At 35.0% G+C, this 25,841-nt stretch overlaps 3 protein-coding genes, 1 long non-coding RNA gene and 1 other non-coding gene across 12 annotated transcripts; 2 read left to right on the forward strand and 3 right to left on the reverse strand.

Annotated features, from left to right (window-relative positions):
* The first annotated feature begins 861 nt into the window (after positions 1–861).
* On the forward strand, positions 862–5,549 carry LOC116777716 (farnesol dehydrogenase-like). Of its 2 annotated transcripts, none has more exons than XM_061526360.1 (7): positions 862–1,168; positions 2,706–2,839; positions 3,157–3,322; positions 3,667–3,808; positions 4,230–4,359; positions 4,833–4,958; positions 5,097–5,549. In XM_061526360.1, the coding sequence occupies exons 2-7, from the start codon at positions 2,708–2,710 to the stop codon at positions 5,139–5,141; spliced, it is 741 nt and encodes a 246-aa protein (XP_061382344.1). In that variant the 5' UTR covers positions 862–1,168; positions 2,706–2,707; the 3' UTR covers positions 5,142–5,549. The 2 variants fall into 2 exon arrangements, with proteins under 2 accessions (XP_061382344.1, XP_032527301.2); XM_032671410.2 differs by having other exon boundaries at positions 863–1,261.
* On the reverse strand, positions 5,161–10,768 carry LOC116777718 (uncharacterized). 3 transcript variants are annotated; one of them, XM_061526358.1, is made up of 9 exons: positions 10,584–10,768; positions 9,337–9,449; positions 7,342–7,530; positions 6,499–6,804; positions 6,316–6,381; positions 6,179–6,241; positions 6,006–6,086; positions 5,878–5,937; positions 5,161–5,764 (listed from the first exon to the last, which is right to left on the reverse strand). In XM_061526358.1, the coding sequence occupies exons 2-9, from the start codon at positions 9,436–9,438 to the stop codon at positions 5,636–5,638; spliced, it is 996 nt and encodes a 331-aa protein (XP_061382342.1). In that variant the 5' UTR covers positions 9,439–9,449; positions 10,584–10,768; the 3' UTR covers positions 5,161–5,635. The 3 variants fall into 3 exon arrangements, with proteins under 3 accessions (XP_061382342.1, XP_061382343.1, XP_032527305.2); XM_061526359.1 differs by lacking the exon at positions 10,584–10,768 and having other exon boundaries at positions 9,337–9,742; XM_032671414.2 differs by lacking the exons at positions 9,337–9,449; positions 10,584–10,768 and adding an exon at positions 8,232–8,414.
* Positions 9,346–11,309, forward strand: LOC116777720 (uncharacterized). The gene is made up of 3 exons (XR_004354076.2): positions 9,346–9,467; positions 10,600–10,725; positions 11,222–11,309. It is a non-coding gene; the product is annotated as an uncharacterized LOC116777720 (long non-coding RNA).
* Positions 11,049–24,001, reverse strand: LOC116777715 (armadillo repeat-containing protein 2). 5 transcript variants are annotated; one of them, XM_032671404.2, is made up of 21 exons: positions 23,779–24,001; positions 22,376–22,481; positions 18,697–18,829; positions 18,314–18,437; positions 17,537–17,654; positions 17,213–17,320; positions 16,998–17,133; positions 16,452–16,659; positions 15,857–15,959; positions 15,360–15,532; positions 15,014–15,252; positions 14,777–14,945; positions 14,495–14,609; positions 14,232–14,281; positions 13,962–14,090; positions 13,580–13,721; positions 13,265–13,408; positions 12,767–13,006; positions 11,803–11,888; positions 11,522–11,637; positions 11,049–11,345 (listed from the first exon to the last, which is right to left on the reverse strand). In XM_032671404.2, exons 2-21 carry the CDS (start codon positions 22,476–22,478, stop codon positions 11,183–11,185), a joined length of 2,799 nt encoding a protein of 932 aa, XP_032527295.2. In that variant the 5' UTR covers positions 22,479–22,481; positions 23,779–24,001; the 3' UTR covers positions 11,049–11,182. The 5 variants fall into 5 exon arrangements, with proteins under 5 accessions (XP_032527295.2, XP_061382340.1, XP_061382339.1 ...); XM_061526356.1 differs by lacking the exon at positions 23,779–24,001 and adding an exon at positions 23,061–23,308 and having other exon boundaries at positions 11,803–11,885; XM_061526355.1 differs by lacking the exon at positions 23,779–24,001 and adding an exon at positions 23,061–23,307 and having other exon boundaries at positions 18,697–18,826.
* Positions 12,300–12,371, reverse strand: Trnaw-cca (transfer RNA tryptophan (anticodon CCA)). The gene has a single exon. It is a non-coding gene; the product is annotated as a tRNA-Trp (tRNA).
* Positions 24,002–25,841: the final 1,840 nt, after the last annotated feature.

The raw sequence follows: 25,841 nt of genomic DNA on the forward strand, positions 1-25,841 counted from the left end.
AGTGAATTGTCACAATGACCGTTACAATCATTTAATGATTTTTATTACATTAAATTTAATGAATCACAAAAATATATTATAATAAAAAAAAACTATATTACTTTATTTACGATAAACACGATAAGAAAAAAAAATATGTATATAATTACTATATATATATATATATATATATGTATATATAAACTAGGTACCAGCCCCGGCTTCGCACGGGCTTTTACAAAAGATAAAAGAGCTTATTTAATTTTGAGAATTATTAACATATATTATGATGATTTTCGAATGGTACGCCCGATTTAAATGATTTAAAAAGTAATTTACAGATACTGATGTAGGTTTGAAAACGATGTAATTTATTTTGATAAGACTTAATATCATATTTTTTTGTAAATAACTTTCCAATAAAAGCTTTAGGAATACCAATTTTTAAAAGTTGTAAAATGGATTTAGTATGTTATCCTTAAAGTATAGACATATGCCACCGCAGACTGCTCTGTAGACAAGAGATACACAATTCCACCATACATTATTTTGTTATATCTCAAAGACTTTAGGCAGCGTTTTCGTTAAAAGCTCTCAGACGCCTCATGTGTTCCCGACGTCTTCAACAAATATCGTTGATGTACACTCAAGTAAATACAAAACCTTAACAAATTACATATTAAAATCTTCCTCAAAAATCACGCTATCGAGTGTGATAACTGATTGATAATGGGTGCAGTAGTTTTTCCGTTTATCCCGAACACACAGACAGACAGACGCGTTGAGGGACTTTGTTTTATAATATGTTGATATTGATGATACCGCGGCGTGTATTACAAGAATGATTGTCATAAGAAACATTAGACGTCATGCAATCTTTACTAAATAAATTCCCTTGTAACAATGTGATTCTCGTCATCTTATTTTTAAGTAGGAATTAGTGTTTGAGATATACATTTAAATCTAAGTAGAAGAGAGAGACTCACTGGATCGTTTGTATGCATTCAGAACAGAACCAATCACAATATTGAACGCACAGCTGTTTGACTTCTTGATTAATAGTTTTAATAATCGATCAATGGAATAATACTAATCAGTGTTAAGTGCGTCAGGGGCGTTGGCCAGATATTAGAGAAATAAAAAAATTCTTACGGATTTACGCCGTTAGGACTTTCAGTTTTCTATGATGGTAAGTGAAAGTGAAATCAGTGGTTGTTGTGAAAGCGAATAAACCGGTCGTTTGGAGAGCTAACAGTTAAATACAACTTAAAAAATAAGCGAGGTGAGTGGACGATTGTATTTATATAAATATAAAACCCTGTCTTAGGAATATATGTAATTGATATTTTTCTTCGATATGAACTTTGTTGAGTTTTAGAATCAATATTATTTATAAAATTCTATAAAACTTGTCGTGTACTTGCAGCCTTAGATATTATAAATATATATGCTGTCCAACGTCACTTGTTTGGAAGGTGATCCAAAAGTATTGATTATCGATATAATGGACGGTGGCTAAAGTTGCAAAGATAATTGATTTTTCTAAATAGTCTCCTAACAAGTCAGTGCATTTAGTTCAACGGTTTTAAGAACCCTATTAGTTGAATGGCAGCCATCGCAACTGCGTCTTTGTGAGTGCATGCATTGTCTTGTTGAAGCTGCACACTGGCTAGAAGTTTGCCGCTCCTTTTTCTTTAACGGAATCCCGTAATATTATTATTAGGTCTGCACAATAATAGCTCTCTTTTCGAATTTGGTATTCACCCACACTAAATCCTTCAGCTTAACAAAAAACGCACGATATTACCTCTCCCGCAAAATGGACACTTTAAATTTTTTTGTATCCATTAGGAGGCTTGTTTCCAAGGCATTGAGGGCTTTCTAGTTTCCATGACAAAATGGTGGACCCAGATCTCGGCCATGATTACGAAACTTGGCAAAAAATCTTGTTTATCGGCTTTGAACTACTTGATATTGTTCCTTGAAATGTCAAATCGTTTTACTAGATAACCAACACGCAGGGAACTTCTTCATTTGCAATTCGTAGGTCAAAACTCTTTAAACGCTGCATTAGTGATCCCTGTCAACTCAACTACGTGCCTCCTTATCCCTATCCCTATATTTTTGACATGGCTTCAGTAGTGGACATGGATGGGCGTCTCTCGCGATTATCCCTTTCCGTGGATGATCTCCCCACATTAAACTCTAGCCCAGGGTGCAACCTTGAAATATAGAGAGGCAGAGTCCCCTAATGTTTGCACCAAGTGGTTGTGGAGTCTTTGGTAGAATTTTTTTCAAACAGATATTTGATGACAGCTCTCATTTCGTCTTTCTTCATTTTTATGAAAAATTCCATTTGACAGTATTAACATGAAAATATCTCTCTGGACTCATGGTCGATTTTTACGAATTTTTTCACGCTCAACTACGTACAGATGTGTTTAACAGATTTTTTTTTAATACGGTCTAGAAATAGAGGGATCGCCCCTCGTAGATACCGCTAAACTTTCCTGCATAATAGGTATGTATTAGATTGCATGACTTTTTTCATCTGTAACTGATTTACATTCAATTAAAAACTCATCGTTTAGGAACAATTAAAAAAATATTTAACTTTCATTTATGTAAAACGCGGCGATTTCCAGGTCGATTGGTGTTGAGATCGCCGACACTAGAGGAAAATAAGTATATGCAGTTCGGTTTTAAAGTATTGTTATTATCTGTAGTTATGGAGCGTTGGGTGGGAAAAACGGCGGTGGTGACGGGAGCTAGCTCTGGAATTGGTGCTGCTGCGGCGGTGGCCTTAGCTGATCTCGGATTGAATGTCGTTGGACTCGCCAGGAGGGATCAGCTGGTGCAAGTGAGTGACCAACGAAAATAGATACAAGGGTTATAATTTTCTCTCGTATCAATGGAAAATTTTATTAGAAAGCTATGACGGAACTGTTAAGCGTGTTTTTTTAGTGTGGTAGTAAAAATAAACGACATCTCGGAAACTCACATCTCATCTGCCCGTGATAACGGTCGCTGCAAAGTAACCGAAACGTCGGGAGTATGAAGTTTTTAAAAATAATAAAATACGCGAATTTATCCGAAAAATATTAGTTTCATCTCGAAAAATGTTTTTAATATTATTTCTTTCATAAAAATCATAAAAATAACATTATCCCGTCGCAGGAATTAAACGCGAACGTGTCAGGTAGTGGAGAAATTTATTCACGAAGATGCGACATTGGAAACCTTGAAGATATATCAGCAGCCTTTGAATGGGTGGAAGAATTCCACGGCGGTACGGATATACTTATCAACAACGCTGGAATCTTCAAAGCGGGCCGAATAACAGGTATACTCCGCATACCTACATGTAAATAAAGTGTATGTCACATAGCACCTTTTTTTTTGTATTGTATATATCTACATTTAGATTTTTTTTAAATAACATTCACTTGGCTTGATTATAATAACGATTATTGGACCTTATCAATACAGAATACTATTTAACAAAATAATGTTATATTAATTATAGAGCCACTTCTATTGTTATTTTTAGCTTAATGACATATCTTTCTTTGGCATCTAAATTCACTTGACCAAGTAGAATTTATTAACAAATCTTCCTTATCAAACTAAACAATTACCGGTTCGATGTCAACAACGCTAGTTGTAACTGCAGTGTGAATGTTCAAGGTGCTGGTGATATGACCTTGTCTGATGAGGAACTGCTCGCGATCATGAACGTTAACTTTACGGGCGTGGTGATGTGCGCCAAGAAAGCCGTCGCCTCCATGTTGAAGAGAGGCTTCCATGGGCATATTATTAACGTTTCCAGGTAAATATTGAGCCTATTCAGCTAAAGATATTTGCTGATAACACAATAAAAAGCATTTTCTCTCGCATCGTATGGATTGTAACAAAAAACCTTTTAATATTCAAACTATTATATTTCGGTCAGCGACTTAGTGAATATCCACACTAAGTACTTGATGTTAAAATGTTAGCTGACGACTAAGCGCCTTATCATTCTGATTTATACCATACATTCTAAGTGATGTGCATTAGTGAATGTAATATTTTTATGTTAAAAGCAAAGTAGCTAAAATTATGCACTACAAAATTGTTTTGATCGATTTCCCGAAAAAAAAAAAACAACTTCAGTAATTGCGATAACTTTTCTATGACTTACACTCCGAAAAAATTGTTTTTACGTCCTATACTGTATAGTGTGTCATTCGTTGCATTTCCTCGTTCAGCCTGGCTGGTCAGTACATACCGTTCAGTTCCTACTTCAACGTGTACTCTTGCACCAAGCACGCGGCCACCGCCTTCTCGTCATCGCTGAATAACGAGCTGGCCGACTGTAACAGTCAGATTAAACTGACGGTACGTAACAGACTGGTGCTGTCGAATTTACGTATACGGAATATTTACGGTTTAACTTTGAAAAATGTTACATTAATAGCACCTAACTATGACGAGGCAAACTTGGACTAAGGATATAGGTCTTGAAGGCTTCTAATTTGTTCTAAATATCGCTACAACAGACAGCAGCTCTAACTTGATCTGGTTATTTTTGACCACACTTTATACGGATCAGACTACTGTGTCAGCGGGTGTCTCGTCTGTATACAAATTAATTGATGAGACACGTTATACAAACTGTAAATAATTGATATCTGATGTTTATTGTTATAGAAATGTTTTGACTGAATGGTCACATTAATTTCGTGGAATATTTCCGTAATATCTGCTTAAACCAACAAAAATGTACAGCGATCCCAACAAAGTAATATTATAAACGTGACGACAGTGTCAAGTCACGAATAATCTTTATAGAGATATACAAATATTAACAGAACCTATCCCCCGGTCTCGTCCGCACTGAGCTGACCGAAGCGCGACCCTCAGACGAGCCTATGTTGGACCCCAAAGAGGTCGCCGATGTCATCGTTTACGTCCTCTCGACGCCTCCGAACGTTAACGTTAGTACAAATTACTTATTTGTTACCAAAGAAAAAAATCAAATGTATTATTTCGCAGCCATAAATAAAACAAGAATTAATTAAAAAAAATGAAAACATGTAGGGATATGATAATTATCAAAATTAAACCTTCCACAGATCTACGAGTTGGGTTTGACGACGACGGGCGAGAAGCGGCTTTGAGTAAATAAAATAAGAGACATTGTTATGTAAATATATTTATTACGGCACATTAACCGAACGACGAGGAAGACGAGAAGACGGCGGACGAGGCCAGGCCTATGACTGAAGAGCCGAACTGTAGCAGCGCACGGAGAATGTCCATCTTCAGGGTCCAGAGAGGCGAGGGCGGCGTCGGAGCCCCGGGGCTGTTAGGGGACTCGCGGGGACTCTGAAGTGTTCATGACATTAAAAATTCAATAACATGTATATAGCACATGGTGTAAACCAACAAAGTGATCCAAACCAGTCAAGCGAAGCCTTCAGAGGCGAGGATTCAGTCGCCTGGTCTTACCAATAAGTTGTGGCGAATGTGCCGCCTTTTGTTCATATTTTGTTATGGGACGTAAATAAAATAACATTGCTAGTATATTCTTCTTTTTTTTTACAAATCATCCTAACGATCATTATTATTTGGTAATTGCGAAGAGGAATTATTTATTTTAATGCATTGTGAGTCAGTGTGAGGCCGAGCTGCCTTTGGACATGTCTCCTAGGAGACCCATCAGGAGGCTGATGAAAAATCCCGCGGAATCCTTCATGGGCGGCTGATCCTCTTCATCAGAATCCGCCTCAGGGTCCACAGCCTGGAAAATCATTTCTTAAGAACGTACCGTTATTAAAAATAGACATTTTCAACGGATCCTCTTACAATGGAAGATAAGAAATTGCTAAAACAAACTAAAGGCGTCGTACTCACAGCGCTGATGCCCTTCACCAACTTCGACAGAAATATACCGAAGAATTTTCCATTATTTTTCTGTAAACGACATATAAATAATATTACCAGTTCCATGGAAACTATTTTCATATATATAATTTACGTACAGATCCCCCTCCTGTGATAGTGTCCAAAGAAGTGAGTAAATAGCTCGCTATAACCGCCCCCGGATTTTCTTCGCCCTCAGACTATTAAAAAATTAATATATTTAACAAATGATCCACTGTGTGTGACCTTCTATAGTATGTAAATTCCATGTAATTTCAAATCTAATTCTCACCAGTAATCCGACAAAAAGTCCTAATCCAGAAGCGATGAGACTGTTCAAATCGATTCCATCGCCCTAAAACAGAATCGACTTTCAGTTGATGGAATAAAAAAAAAACGTGTCAAGTGCATAGTTCATGGATTTATTACACTGAGATTTGCGACGATTCCGCTTATAGTTCCTAGAAGGGATCCCAAATCAGATTGACCGTCCTCCTAAAAAACGGACACAAACAAAAATTTTTTATTTAGAACGTGTTTGTAGTAAAATGAATGCAAGGTCTATTCAAACACAGACAAATGTATTGTATTCGTTAAGACAGCAACACTTACTCCGCCACTGAGACCGGCCAGCAGTCCCAACAGTCCCCCACCCTGGCCGTCACCCCCCGGAAAGCCGTCATAATCCTCATTAGAATCCGAATCTTCCATACTATTATTCCTATTATCTTCTTCGCTCGTTTCGTTCGATATCTCAGAATCGCTAACAACATCATCCACCTCGAGTCTCTCTTTGACCTCTTTATAATCCACATCTATTTCATTATCTGTTACGTCTCGTTTCGTGATTTTCTTAAGACTCTTCATATTCTCCAAATCTTTTATCATTTTTTGCATGATCTCTTGGATTTTATTGGTCTGCAAAAACTTTCTCATTATCTTTCAATGTACATCGCTTATAATATAAATATATTTCACCGTTAAATAGTTATGATAAATTCTTACCTTTTCTGTGCAATAACAAAGGTGCGGTGCAGTCACTCGATGGAAAATAATTAAAAAAAGGTTGTGGAAAATCGTTACGATTTTGCATTAAAGAACACGCGTGTGGATTTAAAAAGTAGATACGTGAAAAGGTGTGCAAATAAGTTGTTCCTCGTGTGAGGGAAGTAAGAATAAAGAAGTATAAATAATCCAGTTTGAAGCGTTTGAAGTAATTGTGTGAAAAAATTGTACCCGTCCAGAGGACAACGATTTCTCCTAGATAGTGCGTTGTTGTTCAGAAAATAAAAGCTTTATTATTAAATAAAAAGACTAACAGACGTGTTATTAAATATGAACCCGTTACCGTCACATCAACAAACAATCAAATGACGGTCAGTGCTCAGATAAACTTAAATATAGCAGACAAATCGTTCATGAAGACATGAGCTCTTAATGTCAAGGTCTACTTACCGCGGAGCTGCTAGATCCTGGGAAGAAAGCTCCAAGGAGGTTGAGTAGACTTGATATACTACTGCCGCCTCCCGACGATGGCTGGGACGAGGTGTCAAAATCAGAGTCGTCGTCGTCATTGGTCGGCGACGGCGGATACGTTATATCATTGTTTTTACTTATAGACACCTCCGATGTAGTTGTGTTTGTCTATGAATTTTAATATTAGTCTATCAGTAATAGAACTCTGCAAATAGTTATTATACATTTAATACTAAAAAGGTTCTATATTATTTGACTAAATGTCATAAAACCGCAGCAAGACTGTAGTGTAATTATAAGGTTAGCACTCAAGGTCTGAACACTGACAATGACATATTTAAGTTTTAAAGAGATTGCAAGCTAAGTTAGCGTTTATTACTCTACAATTCGATATTTATATTCACTTGTAATATTTCATGTATAATAGAATATTTTTAGTTTATTTACTTTGTTCGCGTGGCAGCAAAAAAAAAATACGTTTCAGTCCATATACCGAGTTTCAAATAGGTCGATCTCTCACAGAATTTGATTGATCCAAGTCAAGCAGTAGATACTTTAGGAGGTTACATACAACCTTTTCTGTTATTTATATTATATAATTTATTTCATATGTAAATATATACATATGTATCACTCCGGGAAGTGACAGTGTAAACATGCAGTCGGGAAATGGAGCGACTTGTTTTTTTCGTCTTACTCTTAAAGATATTTAAACCTTGAACGACCTGATTTAGGAACTTAACTAATGATATCGTTTTAAAGTTTAAATGAATACCTTTTTTAAGTGCAATTTTATGATGGTGGTAGGAAAATTATCACCAACTTTTGATTTACGAAACTTAGTAATGTTAAAAATACGGTAGGCTTACAGTGAATTGTCTCGTCACACTACATACGAAGCGTTTCTCGTTTCTTACTAAACAGCCTACGTTAATACTATGTGAGAATATTTGTGAATGAAAACTGCTAAACGCTCCGTATGTTATTGACAATACAAACATTTGTCAAGCATACTGAACCAAAAACAAAATAGAATATACAAAATTATATAAAAAGATTTTAGTTTAAACTGAAACCACATCGTAGATTGAACAAATATTTCGCAATTATTAAGTACATAAGCATATTAAAAGTAGGTAATATATTGTATGTAAGCACATATAAAACCTTATGACAATTAAAACATCGCTAGGAATTTTAGACGCAAACCATTTACCGCCAAAGTATTAAAAATATTAATTGTCAGTACATCAGCGGTATAATGACGTTTCAACATGCAATATAATGTTTTTTTTTTTAAAGTGCAATTGTCCGTTTCGAAACACGTAAAAAAATAATGTTATATAGTTCTCCGAAATATAATAGTAAAATAAACAAGTATTATTTTCGTATACTTATTTCTTTTGCATACAAATATTTTTTCTATAATTTTAAGTAAACACTCCAAATTAAACAGATAATTCAAATACATTCCAATTAATATAGTAAAAACACAGATCTCAAAAAGAAGCGATTAAAAAACCTTTTTCTGTTTAAGCTGTTTTCGCAGAGCAATGTCATATGATGTAAAAAAAAAAAGATACTTATTTAACTGTAATAACATAAAGAACATGGCTAAAAAATTTATAAAATTAGTACAAGTCCTCTAACCCAAAGGCTATTGCAGAAAATTATAAGTTATAAATATTATAAACCGGTTCTAATATCATAATTACTTTTGACGAAACGTAAACCACATACCGCTAGTAATGAGAATATTAATATTGAAACTCTGAAGGCTGTGATCTAGAGCTTGGATTCGATTTATATGTTAAGAGCGAATCGGTAAAGAACGTGCATTATTTAAATTGACTTAAGCTAAAAAGGTTTGCAATTTATTGATTTTTTTTACTTCTCAAAAATTATTTTTGTTAAACAGTTTCGTTTCAAACAATTTATGACATTAATCCCTTTTTGTATAACAAATGTACTCACGTCAGATTGCCGTCTCGGCCGCACGGCGTACATCGGCAGGCAGACCGCGTTTGCGAACAGTGATATCACTAGGAAAACTCCATAACAGCTTCTCCGACCCATTTCTTTGCCGACTGTCAATCAAATACTTGGTTAGTTTGACGTTCTTTTAAATTTATAACCGCCCTAATGACGTGTTTCATAAATTTTGACACTTTTCATTCATATTATAATTAGTTAGCGATAATTGTAATGGCGTCTTCCTTAATGACCAGATGTTAAGGCGTCAGTGGCAGCACACAAATCGTTCTAGAGTTAGCTGCCAGGGATATCTTATACACACAAACGTCCCTATTAAACCTACACACTCATTACACTTATATACAGGCTGTTCGTGAATAATAAAACACTACTAATTTGTATGAGAACATCTCGATTGATATTTTACACATTTCGAGTGGGTATTATAAGAACGTCATCAAAATTCTTCACTTCATTGTCATATAATTAGGCACTTATTTTAATTACTTATTTATTACTTAACAAGAAGTAATTTACAATTCTCATTGCAATTAAAATTTGATCACATTTTTTTTATTGTTAAAAGTAAAATTTGGTCGTGGGAGTTATGTTTTGAATAAAGAAAAGGTATTCGGGAAATATACTGTTCAAAAAGTCGATGAAATCTAGAACAGTCGAAAAATTCCAAAATACTCTTACGTATAGAACTTCGACTATTTATTAATAAATAGAATTAAATAGGCACGTTCAATAACTTGAAGTATTTAGTGAATATTAAAAAGGAGGCAGAACACAGAACGATGTGCATCATTTTTTAATCATAAATTATACATACATAAAATATGTAAATTGTTATTAAATATCATCATGCTATATAAGAAGGCGGACCGTTGTAGGTCCTGGATATCGGAACTTTAAGTAATTTTGTATTGTGTATAAAATGTGTATTGCACCACTATTGCCAACTTGTCGTCAATTTGACGTTTACAAATTACTGACCGTCCAGCGCCAGCTTATTGACTTCCGTTTCCTGTGTAAACGTTTATCTGTTAACTTTTAAAAGAAGTTCCGCAATTTTGATGGTGTTATTGACTAATAACGTAACGTGTATAATTAAAGTCGAATCGAGTCGAGTTGAAATCTGTTAAGTTTATTTTAAAAGATAATATTTAAACAAGGTAAAAATTTAATAACTATCATTGTAATGTGTGCCTAATATGTTTATTGTAACGAAATAATTTACTTACATTACTTTATTATTAGTGACAAAAATCCTCAACACTCATTATGTAAGTGTAACACGACGAAACAAGAATCACTAAGTAACTGAACCTGTACTTTGGGAAATATCGTACGAAACAGCTCAAGGTCCTGGTATTAAGGTGAATTGTAAGTAAATTATGGACACTCAGAAATATAAACACGAATATCATATGTGACACGTAATATGTTGCTTGTGACACTTCGGTACTGCAAAAGCATCTACCTTTCTAAAGGCAATTTTTTTTTAATTAATTTATTCGGACCGTATTTATAAGTACAATTTTATAATTGCTATTTCTATATTTTATAATTACTATGAAAACATATTTCGCAAAGATCTCAAAATTTAACATATTTATTTTTAATTTCATGTTTTTTTTTTTTTGTAGAGATCTCGTTTTGGGAGTTCAATTTGAATTTAGAACATATGAATGAAAGAATAAAACGCATTTGAGATAATTATTTTTTTTATTTTTTAAATTTAGAAATGAACGTTTCCGTCCAGCAAGGATTAAAGTAAAATCGAACAATTATACATATAATATATAACAACATACATCGTATACACATTTATTTTTTATTATTAATCTGTGCCGACTGCTGCATCTCGTCGTGCTGGCAGCAGTCTTTGCAGCAACGGCAGCGCCACGTCGGCGAGGGCCCTCCATGAGCTGCCGCGGGCGCAGCGTCCGCACGAGCAGGGCTCCGGACTGCCCTCCTCGAAACCCAGGTCCGAGCCTGACCATCTGATATAATATACATCTTTTATAAAGACTAATTGCCAAAACTTTCGTAATTACTGTAGCTCCACAAGTATAAAATTCATAGGTACATAGAAAACAAACTAAAACTCAAAAAGCGTTAAGTTTTATTAACACTTCATATTATTCTTATTGGTTACAACTAAAACATTCTCCGTCACCTTTCCCCTTCTTCTTCAAACTCCTCTTCCAGGTGCAAGTCTTCTTCCACGCTCAAAGAAAATTTCGATTCAACATGCTCCCGGTGGTAGCCTCGACCTTCCAAACCCAATTTAACCTAAGAAACATTTTTTAAATCAAATCGAAATATTCTATTTTAGGTTCTATATTAACAATCAATATAATTATTTATTTTAACGATGTAGAAGCAGAGTAAAAATTTTGTCACAATAATTTAAAATCTTAACTTCATGCCTGTGTACAAAATATTTATTATTATTACACTGTGGTTTTTCATTATATCTGGGTCGCTTGCGCGTCGCTCCTCGCACTTTGCGGCTTCACACATAGCGAACAATGACTCGTCTTCTAGAACAAATCATAATAAACATTTTATGACATAACATACCGATACTGTTTCGCAATCAAAAATAAAATATATTTTATAATAATCATATCGTATTTAAACAAAACGAGGGTTTTTAAAGGTAATTTCAAAATGGCGATTGACTTTTGTCAATTGTCAGTAACCGTAGACTAAAATAATGCTTTTAAATTACATACAGATAATAAAAATAATATTATTTTTACATGACCAGAAGCGTTTTTATTCTAACTATCTGTTGGTACTTAAATTAATGGAAACATAAAAAAAAAATCATATTACTCTCAAGAGTAATATTTTACCAAACAAATTACATATCAATATGTGCACTGTAAATGAGTTAATCAAAATAAATAATAATATAGGTGTAAATGATAATAAAATATATATATCATTGACCCCGACGTGATTTGAACACGCAACCTTCTGATCTGGAGTCAGACGCGCTACCGTTGCGCCACGGAGTCACATGGTCATCGAGACCAAACATGTGGATAGTACTGAATTAGTCTCGTTTTAATTCATTATATAACTTCACTATCACCAAAAAACTTAAGCAGTAAACCATTTCAGACTAAATTTTACATTATTGGATGACCTTATGCTCATTGTACCTACATATGTCGTAAAAAATAAGTTCCTGTTAAGATTTAGCTAGATAGCTACCTAGATATAAATGCAACTTATTATATCAGACGAAGAAAATCATTTCAACCATACTATCGATAATTTCATAAGCTCTCATTGTTGTAAATATATGTGAAATATAAATAAGTCATACTAATGTTTATTATTCATTGCTTACTCATACTAGATCATATCTGTGTCATTATTTGCTGTAAATGTTGTTTAATTGACTTGCCTATGAAGGTCGCTAGCGCCGCGGCCGCCATCCTAGCGTTGTGGAGGTCCAACGGCCGTTGTTCGAGAGCGTTCCACACGGCTCGCGCCAGCAGCGCCCCCGAGCGGACGTCCTTCATCCTCGCAGCCGCGGCCAGAGCCCTAGCGGCCGCGCCCCCGGCTTCCTGCACTCCGCCGCCCACGCTCACACCGCACACGTTCACCAAAACACCAGCGGACGCGCTGCGAACCTCCTCGTCGTCTGGCAGAACAGTGTTTTGTTTTTTGCCACAACAATATAGGAAATTTTATATGACCACAGCAAAGTATTTGAACTGTTTTTTACGTCCGTATTCTCTCTTACATATAATTCCTTATTCAAGGAAAACGTGAAGAAGCTTCTGCAGAGATTGTGCTGTTATCATCAACCAGACTGATAGTTAAACTTTACAGATAAATGTAATAAGCAACAATTGAAATAATTTTGTATCATGGCTTAAAGGAAGGTTGTGAAAGTCACCGTGAGCGTGTAAAGATGGTAAAGCGTCTAAGGCCCCGTACAGGACGGCGGCACGAGCGGCGCGATCACACCGGGTGAGGTTACCGAGCGCTCGGACCGCCTCGTGTGTCGGGAGCCCACCGTGAGACAACCAGCCACATGTTACTAGGAACATAAAAAAAATATTAAATTGCCTATTTATTCTTATTCTAAAAACTTATATCACAATCCTCTCCTTGATGTTGTCTCAAAGAACTAATCACACTCTCGAGCTCCATTTGCAAACATAGATCTATATTTTTTATTCTCATTCACATCAAGAAATAGCTAACCGACCTTTAACCAAGTGGTCCAACGTATCAAAGTGTGTGGAGTCTGTAGGCTCAAAGTAGAAGGTGATGTTGTTGATGGTGGCCAGTGCGGCCGTCGCCAGTTCCTCGCGACGTTCCTCGCTGGACCTCCGCTCTGCATCTGTTAGCTTTATATCAAGAAATAGAAAACTTAACGATTGGTTACTTGGTGACTTTCCTTTCCATCAGACAGTAAATTCCGATTATCTTTGAACTTCTTCTCAAGAAAACTCATAAATTTCTATCAATTTTGACTTGCTTGTTCCATCAATTTTTTTTTAACAAAGTCATTAAATTACTTAGACCATTCTGACAAAAAATTATAAATGTAATCTTAATCTCTTTCATAAAGTAAAACCTCGACCTACTTCCTTCCCCCCAACCCTGGCCGCCACCTCCAGACAGCTCAGCATCGCCCTCACAGTTCTATCGGCGTGTTCCACCAGCCCGCGGCCTGTTTCCTCCGTCAGACAGAGATTCGCGACCACTCGAACTGTCTAATGAGTTGGATGAAATGGAATGCCATTGACTGAATACGTGTTCAACGAATTGTGCAAATATAACCTGAACTACAATGACATTTATATAATAACATCAATAGGTACTTCACAATTAGTCCATAAATTAAAGATCCCAACCTTTATGAGGACGTCCTCGTTTGAGCCGTCCGATCCGCCGAGATCGGAACCTGCAACCAAGAGATCATATATTGACATCGTATATCTTCCACTATAAGTATTTCCTCACACGAAAAGAATTTGCAACTAATGGCCAATAGGCTGTTTTATATTTTGGTTTTCCACGAACGCAGAATTCACTCTATATACATACATTTTGGGATCATCACAGAAAACGTTTCTATTCAGATTTTTATTAGACGGTAATAATATAATAAAGGCACCTATTAGATGTAAGTCCGGATCGTTGTCGTGGTCTCTCGTGTCGTTGTCGTTACGTTGAGTGTACGACTCCAGTATAGTCAACAGTACATCGATGCTGCCCTTCTCGCTGTATATCTGGTATCAAAGGGACTGTTTCTAATAAACATTGCAATATATCAATTGTCTTCCGACTTATTGGAATAGAATCGAAAGATATACTTAATTTTTTTTTTTTTGGCAAGTGTTGGGATGTTATTGCTATAGTAGTGAAAGTTTTCTGGCGTTCTCTTTGTAAGACTTACGTCTATCCTAGCCTGATCGCAGTGGGCGGCCATGTTGCCCAACGTGTAGGCGAGTCTCACAGCCAGCGCTGCCCTCGCGGCGCACGCTCCCAGTGCTGTTAGCAAGGCACGAGACGCTCCCGGACAGGAACACAAGGCGTTCAAACAAGACTGCCATGATGACAACACGCTGGAGGCAAGGTGGGCGATTCTCTAATATAAGTCATCAGGAAATGACTCGGTTAAGACTGTCCCTACCTTAGACACCTCGCAACGTTAGTGAGTACATCTCGATCTGTATGTAATGTCAAGGCGTTGATGAGCTCTCCTATGGCTCCGCTGCTGGCGAACTCCCTCCCCGCGTCCCCCTCCCCGCTCCGCTCCTCCTCCCCCTCCCTCTCCTGCCACCCGCTGCCAGCGAGGTTCCTCAGAGCTCCAGTCAACTGGTACAGCGCGTGCGTCGTCTCCTCCGTCACTTGCCTCGGACGTTCAGCTTTCTATTAAGATAATTAGCTCAGTTCCACGAAGAAAAATTAACGAGTCATAATAAATGCTTAACGTGTAGTAGTCCGAATTATACGATTGAGGACTATCCGTCACGTACTGCGTTATTAATGATTTTGAGATGCAGGACGGCGAGGTGTAGAGCCCCGGCCGTCCGGCTGCGGGCCGCCAGGGAAGGCTCCAGCGCCAACACTCGCAGAGCACCCATTGCGTGCAACACACTCGAGCTCTCAGACAGGGGACACGCGCGTGCACACGACTCCACGATCAGTTCTAATGACAACTCCTCATTGTTACAACTTATACAACGAAAGCTATTTGTTTCCTAGCTTCCTGTGATATGGAAATTAGTTTCCCCTATTTTTTAAGCCATCAAATAAGAATAAGTTAAGAACTTGTAATCATCCAGGCATTTCTCATTAAATTTCGAAACAGAATGCTAATTCGTTTTACATTTTTTTGCTTTACTGTAATTCACATGCTGTATATACATATATATCAATTAATAAAGTTCAAAAAAAATTCTCAAGTTATGACTAACAAAATTCATATTTTAAGGAAAAAACAAAATATTTTACTAATTTGTCAATTGCTTACCGAGAAGATTCCCATTCTTGAAGACACTATCATTCTTATCGTTGCTGGCGATTTTGAAGACAAGTTTGCTAGCAGCAGTCAAATACGCTCCAGTGACACGCATCTTGAAATTATCATAGCAACTGTATATATATCTTGGTAGTAAGATAGGAATGTTTGTTTGTTTGTTGAGTATTTTTTGTCCTGAATCTTTAATAACAGAGACTTGAGAGGAAATATATATATATATTTAATTTTCTGTCCGAAATTAATTATGTTACAGGTAAAGCTTTTAAAGACGTATTTAAAGAACGTTTTTAACTAAAACATTAAAATATAACAGTTGGTTAACCAAATCTCCAGCCAGGTATTATGAGATCTAAGACTTTCGCGAGTATTTATATAAATGGAAATAACATTTTCGAACCACATACTCCCGACGTTTCGGTTGCTCTGCGGCACGTCTCGTCCGCCCGTGATCACGCTCGCTGCAAAGTAACCGAAAATCGGGAGTATGTAACTCTGAAATTAATACTTAACGCGTAGTGATCCGGAAATGTTAGTTTCATTTACATGTATTAGGATCCTAAGCTTCGAGATATCACCAGAGAGTTACCGTCAGCATGACTCTGGCGACCTTGACGAGGACCCTCTCACTATCATCACGAGTTCGAGAGAGCAGTGCTCGGAGCACCAGCTCGCGGAGACTGTCCCCGGGGCTGGTCTCCTCGACGGTCTTTTGGAGAGCGTCCAGTAGAAACAGCACGCGATCAACGCTCTGATTCTTCTGGGTCAGCGCCTCTGATATCTCTAAGGCTGTCATGCTGGAAATGATGACGTCATTCAGAAACTCATCCCCACTAACATCCGGATCTCATAAATTGCGACTTTAAATTTGGAAAAAGTTTTAAAATAGAAAATAGCGTATTTTCCATATCACTATTGAGCTTTCATCTTTGAATTAAGGATAAAAAATCTGTTCATGTCTCGCTAACATTGAATGCAACAAGCGAGTTCAATATTGAGTCTCTCATTATTTCCATACGCTATTTTTATTTCTTTAAAGATCTACGTTGGATATTTCTTAACATCTGTTCTAAAGTAATCAATGTATAGGCTTCAGAATCGATAGAAATTGGCTTTTGTTGTTTATATTACTGACTTGTGACAATCCTCGCTGGTGACAAGAAGCTGTACATCGAGGTGTCTCACGGACACCTCGCCCAGGGTACCCTCGTCGTAAGATACCGACTTCTCACCCAAAGTTTTACTTCTGCTAGAGCTATCTGTACTGCAAACTGTTATACCAAATCTTTATCTTCGCGTACAAAAATAGATACAGAATTTTTTGTGTTTTTTGTATAAAAAGTTTCTTACATTGACTTTTTTCGTGAAACGATCTGAGATACGAGAGTGGACCGTTACTAACAGATAAAGGACGTGTAACTGATATAGATTGAGCCAGCTCCTTACTTGAATCGGATGCTGTAAGAATTATACAGGATGACTGGAAGAGGTTCTGTTTAAATCTCTGATGGATATTACGACAACCTTTAAAATTAATGTCTAAGAGACATCTCACAATCTTAAACACTCCATGATTATAATAATATATTTCTTTGCCAATACAACTTGAATATTTTGTACCTATTTTTTGTAAATATAATATTTTTAGGCCCACTTTAATATTTCGTTACTTACCATCGTTCTGTCCTATTGTATTCCTTCTATGTAACGGCTTGCTTTTTCCGCTGAGGTGAGGCAGCTTAGGAAAACCGCTCCAAGCGTCGGCGCCTTTAATAGATTTCGTAGACTTCAACTATAAAACATAAATTTACAGTCTTATATATAGGCGTATATATAGTCATGGTGGCCTGGAGGTTAAAGGCCCGCCTCTCATACGTGAAAGCGCGGGTTCGAAATCTGGCAAGTACCAATGTGACCTTTTCGGAATCATATGTACTTTCTGAGAGTATTTAGACACCACTGACGGACGGTGAAGGAAAACATCGTGAGGAAACCTGGGCTTATAATTTCAAATTATAAGATTGAAATCGCCAACCCGTCTTGAGCAAGCGTGGTGATTAATGCTCTAACCTTCTCCATGTGAGAAGAGGCCTTTGCTCAGCAGTGGGCTCTGATAGGCTGATGATGATGATGATGATGATAGATAAGCGTGTTTTGTTTTTTTTTTTTGGTGGAAAAACAAGGTTCCTAGCAAAAACATAGCAATGTTTTCTCGTAAGAAAATAATTATATTTTATTATCGAACTTTTTAATTTTTTGGTATACGTCCACTATATTTATATCATAAATTATACAACAACTTAAAGCTAAAATTTTGTAAAACTTTCTAAGATTTCCAACCCGCGCTAAACTCACCAACTTCTTGGCGCGCATTATCTGCTCCAAGCAGCTTTAAACTACCTGCCTACGCACTATGTTCTACAGTCGCAGTATATACGTGACGGCACTTACCGTTTTCTTTCTTTGCTGCTGATTTTCTCCGAACGGAACACCGTTTGAGACGTGCTCTTGTTCCGATACCTGGTAATTCATAAACGCATCCTCGCTACTCTCTTGAACCGTTTGATACTTCAGACTGTAAATATTCGATCGAATGAGTGTCATTAAACTGTCAACGATAATCGTCAATATTTTTGTCAATTCTATTTAAAAACAAATAAAATAAAATATTTTTTTCTATTCACTTTATTATCTGGAACGCATCCATAATAAAGAAAAAAATTGTAGATTGGATTATAAAGAAAATTTCGTTTTGTTTTCTTGTACGTATAACTTATTATGTTGAGAGTATAATTTTATTGATTCTCGTCAAAGTTAACATAATGGCGTCGTACTCAAAGCCGCTGGTGGGACGTGTGTCAACTCGTCTCGTGTCCGACAGTAGAGTCCTCTGGGGCTCCCGAGGTGTAAACGGCCGGCGTGTGCGTAAAGGGCGAAGGCCTAACCCGCTCGCACCACTCATGTCTGCTGTGAAAAGAAAGATACCTACTAAGCTTTAAAAGCACTCCGTTATCATATAATAACTAATTTAAATCTATATTATAAAACATTAACATAAAAAAGTTTTTTTTTTTAAGTGAAACCTCTAATGCTACCTCCAACGAGGTTGCGTTACACTTTCAACGTTCCTGGGGAGGGGGGATAGAAAGAGACGGAGCGAGAGTAATAGGGTGGGTCAATTGTGAATTGTGAGCAATGTTTATAAAGTTTGTCTTAAATTAACAATATGAGATCATTAAACATTGATTTCTACCCCTTCCTATTTTCATTTCCACATTACGAAGTTTCACTTCTTCCGCGCGGAGGGACTCCACGCACTATTTTTTTTTAAGTTTCTTCGCAGTTTATCATCCTATACGTTGTATTATTGTACGCTTAATGTTATTCAAAATGTTGGTGTCGTAGTCGTTCTTGAAGACGTTTTAAATTATAAAATAATTAATATTTTTAAACATAGAAAAATTTCACTTTTCACTTGGAATTTCAATAGCTACAACTTAGACCAATTTCCCCAAACAAGGTTAAATAAATACCGTCTTGTTAAGGCGTTTGATGGACTGTTACATGTATCGAGCGTCTCACAACGCACTTTATTCTGTTTAAATGTCTTAAGTCGTTAATTTCTTTTAATAATATGCCCTTCATCCGTGCAAAGATGTGCACAGTATTCTGCCAGTGTCGTGTAGAATAGATGAGACACTATCCGGGATTAAATTTTGAATGAAATAAAATTTAACTTAACTATTTTTTAGTCTCGACTGAAGTCACAAATAGGAACTACATAATATGTTGCTAGATCTAAAACAACAAAAGTTCAATTAAATGCAAACATAAAGAGATATATACTGTATAAAAAATGAAAAACTAAGACTAATAATATTAATTGCTGCTCTAGCGGTCCTTCGAATGGCTGATGGACTTTAATGTATTGTCAAAACTGAAATGTCAATTCCCACCCCGGGTTTCTTTTAGCCATAGTAACGTAATCTGTTTTTTTTTTTCAACTATTATCACAATTATTTATGCCAATAAATTGACAACAGGATTTTGACATGTTACACCTAGTAAACTGAAAAGAAAGCTTTTTGTGTGCCAGATCTATACAAAAAACGACATATAAAATTTGGTCGCATTAGCTAACAAGTGACGTATCGACTATCGAGGGATATATACGATCAAGGGATAAAGTGGTGCATCGCGTGTCGTGTCGTGTTAAAAGTGATTTCTCCAATTTGGTCGTCTTTAATTTAACGTTACGTTTTATAATGCGCTGTTTATTTAATATATTTTCACAGATAATTATGTATATTTTTGCAGGTTCGTGAGTAAATGCCTCGATTCGATTTAATAAACATAGTTTAGTGAAACTGGTTCTTTACATTACTTTTTTTGTTTCGTTACTAAGCTTAAGGATAAATATACTATACCACTAATACGATATTAATAGATAGTGTTGTCATAAAAAAAAGTGTCGTTTTGTTGTCTAGGTTACAACAATAAAAATTATAACCGCACAAAATAGCCAATTGTGTAGACAGAGAATCAATTTTATAAAAGTATCCTATTTCTTAAAATGCGAATATTTAGAGGTTTCACGTCAAATGTTTCACGTTTCCATGGCAACCGATTCTCTAACAAAACCAACAACAGCCAAAAACACTGAACTCGAGTTGAATGACTTTGAACAATAGAAAAGTTTCAGTGCCTTATAATGTGTTGATGAAAATATAACTAGAGTCTTCTAATAATAATAATAAATAAACGACTTTACTCCATTCGACACACTCCTTCGTGTTTTCTCCACACAGTACCCTATATTATAATTCGCCCAACAAATAAAAACGTTGACTTTGGCAGAATGTTACACGATTCCGGTGCGAATGAAGCCATAGTTAAAAAAAATAATGACAGACATACACTGTATATTATATATTCGTAAAGGATACTAGTTAGAGTCCTTAAACCTGGTATTTAGATTATTTATTGAAAAATAGTTTTTATATACTTACAACATATAATAAAGCTTGTAGTTTTAATATTTAATAAAATAAATTTCAGAATTTTATACTGAATAATAATTTTCTTGTATGTCATTAAATAATGATGACACATTTTTTAAATTTTAACCTTAAAAGCTATTGCAATTTCCAAAACAAATATTTTTCAAATTATGATGAATACTTTAAAATATGGCGAAAAAAGAAATTGTATGCTTTAATAACACCTTCAATCATACATATTTGTGTAAGTAGGCATAGTTTTCCTATCAGCATGACATTAAAAAACCTTTCAAAGTCCACTGAAGGTCGACACAGCTAAAATTGTACAAAAATGGCGTTTTACGCGCCAATAAAAGTGGCGAACATCGCGTGTTTCCAGCCTGTTCCGCGTGATGTCGCGCTGGTAATGTGAATTTTAGCGTTTATATAATATCACGATTGGATAAAATATTATTAATTTCGTAAAGCACAATAATATGAGATATTTTATTTTAATGGCTGTGGTCAGATAAATATACCAAAATGATGCTTCTATTTCAAACACCTATTCAGTACAGGACATTTTATCGACTATTACTGAACAAACATAAAAACGAAAACATTATTTATAAATATATATATATATATGTACACCCACCCCCGCAATCATTATTAGGGATATATTATTATAAAATTCACTCGTAGATAATTCATCACACAGGAAAACCCTACAAAATTTGAAGCATGTATGAACTATATTTCAATAATAGGAATTTTTCATTGTTGTCACTCCCGCAACGCCCATGGTGGTTGGAATTTTAAAAAAATCCGTTCTTAGCTGATCTCTATTCGTTGGAATGAATCTCCCTACCAAGTTTCAAGTCTCCACGCTTTATGGTTCCATGGATATCGTGATGTGTCTATATATAGGACGAAATCTCTTATATATATAGAAAATATTATTGTCTGGTTAGTTGTAACTAACGTTGTGTTATCAAATATTGTGTATGCTATGATAACGGCTGAACCGATTTTGATGTTTTTTATGAATTCTTTTGGTCTCGTTCCTTATAGAAGAACGAATATTAAAACATCTGGAGGCTTACAAAATATAAAATCAAACAAAATTGTTTCTCCATACAAAATGTTAACGCGAGTATTAACTGCCAAGCGTGTGATACTCGTTCCGTCGCCATGTTGTGTGAGCTCGTCACAAGTCACAGATAACACTGCCAGGACACGTTCATACAATGCCTTAGAATAGACAACATACTTCTACACAATGTTCTGATGGTGACGTGTTCTGTATTTTAAGAATCCAGAATATCGTCAGCGTCTGCGTTCACAAATATACATTCACTAATAGACCACATTCAGATAATCTGTGACACGGCGATCATTGAATGGTAAGTTGTACGCAGTTCGCTGGTTTCCTTTGTAAGTTATAAGATAGATAATATTAATTCGATTAAAAAGCAAAATCGTTATAAAAAAAAAATTACAGCTTTAAAATGATAATAGTCATACGACTTGCCTGCAGTGATAGCAGCTCGAGCTTCGCTGATGATTTCAGCGGACGTCTTCCTTGGAGGGGCGTAGAACGGTGCACCGACGCGTTTGATACGCTCACCCATCATTAACTGTAAACAAATAATATATTAATAAAAAAATACCAGAACCGATGCGACCCTTGCTGGTTAAAATTAATTAAAAAAAAAAACCTTTACATCAAATTTAATCTGTAATTTCTAGCGTACGACGTCAGTTACGCACGTCATTAGATATGAAATATCTAAATTACTAAACTAAGCTTACACAAAAAAGTGGGTCTAAAATGTCATTTATAAAATCAAATCTATAATTTAAAAGTCAATACTTCGACATATTGACCTAAAAACATTAATATACATTATACTAACGACCTACTTTACAGTAATATTTATATAAAGTTTGGGTAATTTTACAACTTTTCATCATATTCATATGACAAAGCACATGCACGTGTATTTAAAAAAAAAAACAAAGCATGTAACAGCAAATAGGTTGTAGAAAACGTGAGCTGAAAAAATTTTGGGTCTACAAAAATTAATTGAAAAATTCGCTCGCTAATTAAAAAAAAAATAGGAGAGAAAATATCGCAGATTTTAAATATAACTAATACATCTTTTAAATTATGATTTTTTTAATTATCTATAAATGTAACATTTCGCTATTCATACCCGTTTCAATAAAGACGCGCGGCACCCTACGCGATGGCCGGTGCTAGCCTGACTGGTGTACCGTATAGAAATATTTTTCGAAGCGTTTTGTAAAGGGTGATAACATCCAAGAAAACAACTTTATACCGCGAATATACCTCAGGCTTGACGCCTACCATATAATACTATAACGCCTTGGAGAAAAATATCTAAAGTAAATGTCTTTAAAGTCTATATTAAATAATAAAAGTTTCATCATAATAATCGTGCAAATCGGTTGTTTATTATGTGTCATTGCATTTGCATTCCTTTATCGTCACATCGATCGGCACACGTTGCCCGGGATACTAACGTCAAAACAAAAACCAGGTACTCAAAAAGTTATAAGTCAAGACACTAGATTGATTACATTTATTATAAATATATTATTATTTTTGTCTACAACTTAAAATCCGTTATGACTAAGATTTTTGTCAAACAGCCAGTAAACACTACGGAATTTCTAAAAAAATAAATAATCTCGACATATCATTTAAATTTCTACACACATACATGATTTTTTTCTAAATGAAATGTAAACAAATACAATGGTGTACAATAAAAAAAAAGTTTTAATTTGTTACGAGTGGGTTGTAATAAATATGTTAATTACAATTTAGATATATTGTTAGTATTTGTTTAAAGGTCAAACTTACACGAAATTTAAATCTCTTTTTATAAATGCTATTTCATAATTTACCTTCTACGAGTTGCGGAGGTTCATAATTAAATGTTAGGGATTCTTATCATTCAATATAATCTTAATTATATTAAGCCGGGTTCTTATTTCCAAATACCTATTTTATGTATTGTATTGGACGTGAACTTTTTACAACAAATGACATTAACACGTACCAGCGAACTTCGAAAAAGGTTACAGTTATTAAAAAGGTTTTATATAAATCTCTCTTCCAGTAAGTTCTTAACTGATTAATATCAAATCTCGTGTCACTGAAAAATTTCACTAATTTTATTATTATAAATTAATTCGATAAATAAACATAAGAATAAAAATATTTTAATTATAACTTATTCACCTTATGAACTTATTAATATAAGTAATTTGGCAAATAAATAAACAATGTTTTTTTTCTGTACTTACTTCTCTGCAAAAATTATCTATTTTACGAATGATTTAATTTAATTGACTTCTTGAGATTCCTTTAAAAATATCAAATGAAACCCTCATTATCAAACAAAATACACTAATTTTGTTCTTTAATTATAAAACTTAAAATAATTATGAATTTGTAAAAATATTTTTTAAGAAAAAAGGATTTTCTCTTACATTGCTATTCATTAATAAAAGAAATACATTTCAATTATAATTACAACAAAGCCATTATATATATATATTTCCTCTCAAAACTCTGTTATTAAAGGTTCAGGACAAAAAAAATCAACAAACATAAATCAAAATCATTCGACACATCTCATAAGTCGCTGTGTAGTTATACTTCATTGTACTTTTAATTTATTTTTAAAGTAGTTGTCTCTGACTCTTTTTTTTTACACTTCGCAACAACAAGTGACACAATTCTTCTGATATTTTGAGCTTAAAAAGGATTATATATTAAATGGCAAACTACGCTTCCTTGACAAACTCTTGTTGACAATGACAATTTCGAATTTACCATCAGTTATTATGGTATATTAAATAATAAATAAACGACTTTATTCCATTCGAAATACTCCTTTGTGTTTTCTCCACACAATACTCTATATTATAATTCTCCCAACAAATAAAGACGTTGACATTGGCAGAATATTCCACGATTCCGGTGCGAATGAAGCCAAAGTTAAAGAAAAAATGGTATATGTCATTTGAAGTATTTGTTCGTTTATTTTATTATGTGATTACTTAAAGCTAATGATATTTTAGGAAATGAGATTTCTTAAGAATAGTAATTGTCTTTTACTATTTTCTTTTATACTGTTGGTATTATTTTTTACCAACTCCAAAAACAGATCGAATAATGAGGAACCTAAAAACAAGTTACCGCTGTATCTTCAAAAATATCGAATAAACCAAAGTAACATGGAGATTAAGAAGCTTGATATAAAAAAGATTAAAGTTTTGCTCAAAATGTTAAACTGTAAGCAGAGTGTAACAAATGGAAACAAATTTTCCTCTATAAACAATGATTCTCCCATCTTGATAATTCAAGTGCATACAGATTTAGAAAAACTGCAGTACTTAATTTTGTCGCTATCACAGGTTGATAGTATCAAAAATAGCCTGATTATTTTCTCACACAGTTTCTACTGCAGTAAGGTAAATCGTTTGATCCGGAGCATAGACTTTTGTAAGGTGATGCAAATTTTTTATCCCTACTCTCTTCAACTTCATCCAAATGAATTTCCCGGTGTAGACCCTAACGACTGCAATTCATACAAGCGACGAATTAAGAATGCACAAAAATTATCCCATTGCGCCAAAAGAGACGCTAGCATTACGGAACACAAGCAGCATTGGTGGTGGAAGGCAAACTTTGTCTTTGAACACGTCCGTCTGATTCGGAAACATACAGGACCCTTTATATTCCTCGAGGAAAATAATTACGTCGCTCCAGATTTATTAATTATGTTCCATTGCGCTCTAGAAACATTTAACTATTTTTCTCACATAGAAGTATTGTCTTTTGGAGGGCCATTGAATGTTATAAATATGAATCTATTATCTGTAGAGCAATGGCGGCCGCCGTTTGATTTAGGCTTAGCTTTTAATAAAACTACATGGAGAAAGATATTTTCTTATTCATC

Source organism: Danaus plexippus, chromosome Z, assembly GCF_018135715.1.
Source record: "Danaus plexippus chromosome Z, MEX_DaPlex, whole genome shotgun sequence".
In the NCBI taxonomy this organism is placed as follows: domain Eukaryota; kingdom Metazoa; phylum Arthropoda; class Insecta; order Lepidoptera; family Nymphalidae; genus Danaus; species Danaus plexippus.